Source organism: Aptenodytes forsteri, unplaced genomic scaffold (assembly GCF_000699145.1).
Source record: "Aptenodytes forsteri isolate BGI_AS27 unplaced genomic scaffold, ASM69914v1 Scaffold242, whole genome shotgun sequence".
Taxonomy (NCBI): domain Eukaryota; kingdom Metazoa; phylum Chordata; class Aves; order Sphenisciformes; family Spheniscidae; genus Aptenodytes; species Aptenodytes forsteri.
In genome coordinates, this window is record NW_008795253.1 from 1,607,790 (window position 1) to 1,612,229 (window position 4,440).

The 4,440-nt window shown below is 40.5% G+C and overlaps 1 protein-coding gene across 1 annotated transcript in view; it reads left to right on the forward strand.

Moving 5' to 3' along the window:
* Nucleotides 1-2,951, forward strand: part of LOC103898760 (ADP-ribosyl cyclase/cyclic ADP-ribose hydrolase 2) — a 17,184-nt gene extending 14,233 nt beyond the window's left edge. Inside the window, exon 9 of the mRNA XM_009279101.2 lies at nt 2,625-2,951. Within this exon, the coding sequence (XP_009277376.1) occupies nt 2,625-2,739 (115 nt within the window). The 3' untranslated portion in view covers nt 2,740-2,951. The remainder of the gene's footprint in view (nt 1-2,624) is intronic.
* Nucleotides 2,952-4,440: the final 1,489 nt, after the last annotated feature.

The window sequence follows — 4,440 nt, forward strand, 5'->3', positions numbered from 1 at the left end:
TACTGAGCATGACGTCACATGGTATGGAATGTTTCTTTGGCCAGTTTGGCTGTGCCCCCTCCCAGCTTCTTGTGCCCCTCCAGCCTTCTCAGTCGGTAGAGCATGGAAAACTAAAAAGTCCTTGGCTAGTGTAAGCATTACCTAGCAACAACTAAAACATTGGTGTGTTACCAACTTTGTTCTCATCCTAAATCCAAAACGCAGCACTGTACCAGCTACTAGGAAGGAAATTAACTCTATCCCTGCCGAAACCAGGACAGGAAAACTTCCTCACAGTTTGGAAAGTTGCAGGATACATAGATGCATAAAAGTTGTTCTCTAGTTATATTATTTTTATGCATAATCCATACGTTTGGCCACATCCTATCTCCTACTGTCCTTTTTGTTAATACGCGTGTAATATTGCAATGACAACTTCTGCTATGAAAAACCTGATTTGCTGTCCCTGGTTATGGCAGCAGAGAGGTGCAACTCCTGCTTACCTGCCTCTGGTTGTGTGGCAGTAGTGCTTCATGCAGTACAGAAAAGGAGGTGTATATCACTTTCTGTAGCATATGTTCAGTATTTAATACACCCTTACAGAGAAAGTGAGTATTCTCTGTTCCTGCTGGTCACTGAAAGCTTTTACTCATCTTGTCATGCGACCACATTTATCCTTACATCCAAATTATATCCCAGCACCAACCTATAAATGTGTGATGAAAACAGTGGCATTTTAGATATCACTGATAGCTCCAGACTCCTTCTAGGTAGTAGACCATAGAACAGGCTTCCAGGCCTGTTACGGCATTTGTTTGTTACTAGATACCACTTGCATGGTGGATTAAAATAGGGTTTCCTTGTTTTGCCAGTGAATGGTAAGGCTTTTGTTCATGTGTCAAAGGAAAATACAGTTGTCCCATGCAAAATCACAGCTGTGAACGTGGTGACATTAACAAACTGGAGGAAAAAGCACTTTACAGGACTTTAAAAAATATAATATTGTGAACTCTTAACAGAAGATTTTTCTCTTCTCCCAGGTTTTAAATCATTTCCCTCAGAGTTTTGTGATGTGGGTGCATTCCTCAGCTGAGGAAATCTGGATGAAAAGGCTTTTGGAAACCATTAATGTCTTTTTCTTTCACCTAAGGGATGAGCATACCAGTTCTTCAGTATTACCACATAGCTCTTGCAGTATGTAAGCAGGGGAGCAGCTACCTCTTCCTTTCCATCCATGGCGGTACTTAAATTAACATAATCAGTAGCATATTCTAAGCACCAGTCTCATACTCTCCTGGGGTAGCTACTAAGCAACTCAGCTGTTACCATCCTCCTTAGGAAAAGTTTCCTTGCTTCTTTCCCTCCTGAGCCTTCTATTCCCTCCTGTATGCATGGCAATGTAATAGCCTTGATTCACTTCCTATCTATGCTATCCCTAATCAAGACAGAGCTTCCCAATCTGAATGCTAACTATCATTGCCTCTCCCTGAAATTTAAGTAGCTAAAATACTTCAAGCCAATGAATACTTACACTTTCCACAAATCACTTCTCTGCAATAAATAACATCTCAATTGAAATTAGCTGCCCCTTCAGAAAGAGCCTTAAGCAGATGTATGTCAATTATTTGATGATTATCTTCTAGATCTGTTTTCTCTGTGGATGGATCCCCGCTCTCTGATGGTCCATTAACTGACATGGGAACAGTTTGGTCAGTAGTGGTATCGCTATTAAGAGCTTGTATCTGTTAAGAAAAGGCTTCCTTTGCATAGTGTGTGCTCAGTGTACACACGTTGCCATTTTCATACTTCGCAACAAGTAGTGAGACTAGGCACGCAGGCTCTGTTGCATGCCCTTTCACAATGGCTATTTGCTGTTACAAATAGCTGGCTGATAGCTGGCTTCTCAGCCTCCAGAGAATAATGCCCTGAGCCAAAAATATCAGAGTTGTGCAAGTGACTTTTTTGTCACAACTCCCGTTACAGCAGCGGAGTAGGGCTGTGTCAGGGTATCAGAGGGATGACCTAGAGGGTGCTGTAATTTACTTGGGGCTTCCTGGGTAGTGATAGTGCCCCTTAACTCCTCTCCAGACTTGAACTACGTTGCTGCTGAGTCAAGGTTTAGACTTTGGCTTGTTAAATTGACACCTGGACGTTTCAAGAAAACTTGTAAGTAAAAAAATACCCACTAGATGGCATAGATGGCTTACAAACATAAGCAGAAAGAAATCCAGATGCAACCTATTAGTAGTGGTATTTATTACTTGCATTATTGCAATGTCAGGGAGACAGAAATGGATCTGGATACTATTGTATCAAATGCTGTAAAAATACAGACCTCTAGGACTGCCGCTGTCTAGAAGAGCTCTATGCAATCTCAAGCATAAAGCCAGAGACAGTAAATGGATGTGGAGAGACAAGGAGGCTCAGCTATTAAGGTAGAAAGGAGTGTTTCCAGGGTTTTGCACGCAGATATCCTGTTTATAAAATCATGACAGCCAAAGGGAATCTGGTGGTGAGCTCTTATAAAGAAACTTCTAACAGCACTTGGACTGCAAACTTCATCCTTGGCAACAAACCCCTGATATTTAAAAGAATTCTAACTCAGCTCTGTGCTGTGAACATCCTGTTTGTTTTCTTTTCTTTAGATCTGCACCAACAGCACAAAGAGGACCTATATCTTCAGGCAGAGAAGGCAGATGGAACAAGCTCATGTTTGTTTCTTTTGTAGGCTTTTTGTTCAGATTTGCTTTAGTGTACTAAGTTAATCAACTGAATCCGTGTCCTCTGTTTGCCTTAGCTGGCTATAAATTTGGCTTTAACTAATTTCTAACTGCACTTTCACCCTAGTTCTGGGAATGGCAAACCTGCATATTAAAACCCTGCATACTTCTATCTAGATACCAACTACTTTTAGTATAAAAAATTATCCTACTGCTGCTAGAAAGCCTCACCGTTCATTTCCTTTTCTTGAATAGAAGAAATCCATTGCTATTTCCCCTTACCCTTATTCTCCAGAATTAAACTGAGAATAATACTTCCTGTTCACATATTTCAGAAAGAAAAGTGAAACTATGCCTGTCATACATCTCCCACACAGCTTACTTCTTCGTAAAAATAATCCTATCATTTGGCCTTGGAAACTAAGTGTCTGATTATCGTGTTTTGGGAAGGGAAAATATGAATTCAGGTGGGAGAGAGCTTAGATTGCTGACTTAGTACAAGACATACTAGGTGAGACAGTGGAAAAATTAAACTAATTTTCTTAAGTAGCCCAGTACTTGGGCCAAACTTACCTGAAACTATCACATAGCGAGATTCTGGCTTGCATACTTGCATACAGTATTTTACCACATACTATCGGTTGCTTCATCATCCACACAGCTGTTCCTCAGCTGGCTATTTCCTGGCCACTGGATAGCCAATAGTCAGGAATACCAGGTCTAGAAAGCTCCATGGGTTTTCCACCATGATGTGATAAGTAGATTTCTGGCATATCAAATTCAGATGAGAACCTGCCAAGTCAGACATCTGCCTGCTTGCAGTGAACTGAGTTAGCATGTTTCAGAATATATTGAGGAGAGAGCAGATGCCATCTTGAAGGTCTCTTGTGAATTATCTAAGTGTTCCAGCTAGATGTTCCTCTAAACCACGAAGACATCCAGCTACCGAGATGACACATAAATCTTGGGACAAAAATAGTTTTTCTTCTAGAAAATAACTTTAATTACAATTTTGTTGCACATTCTCTGTTAGCTTCTGTATTATTTATTTGTGTTTGTACTAGCTGATTGTCAGGAAACTGGGATAAGATGTTCCAGTTATCTCAGTGCATCTGATTTAGGACTACGTTTGAAAGATACAATATCTAAAATACGTTGTTGTTGCTTATTTGTCTGGCTTCCATTCCTGTAATAATCTTTAAATCAGTTTCAATGCAAATCCCTTTATATTACACACATAGTTGCATTTGCATGTGTCACAGCTGGGTTTGGGCTCAAGCTCGAAGGATTTTTATGTCTGTTTCAGACACTTGCAAAACTACTGAAATCAGAAGTTACAGGCCTTTGTATTATGCTTCAAAATTGTCCGCTGCCCATGCTGAAACATTAATCCTTTGATTAGTTCCTTTAACATCCTCCTCGTTTTTTACTGCTTGTTTGATGCTGTCCTTAACAGCAGCTGCCAGAATAATAAGAGAGGTTTGCAACACAGACACAGCTCAGATAACTAAACCCAAGCAATTTTGATCAGTCTTCTATTTGTCCACAGCAAATCACATCATGATACATTTTGGGCCACAGGCTGTAGAGAGTGCACGAGGCTCACGGATAGGTGTCCAAGCCATCTTTCAGTCTAGTGTTGTCCTACCCACTGACCTGCATATTATAGTGCGTGCGGGATTCAGAGAATAGCTTAATACCATTAACAAGCCATATGCCTCTTAGGCAACTTCCATCCACA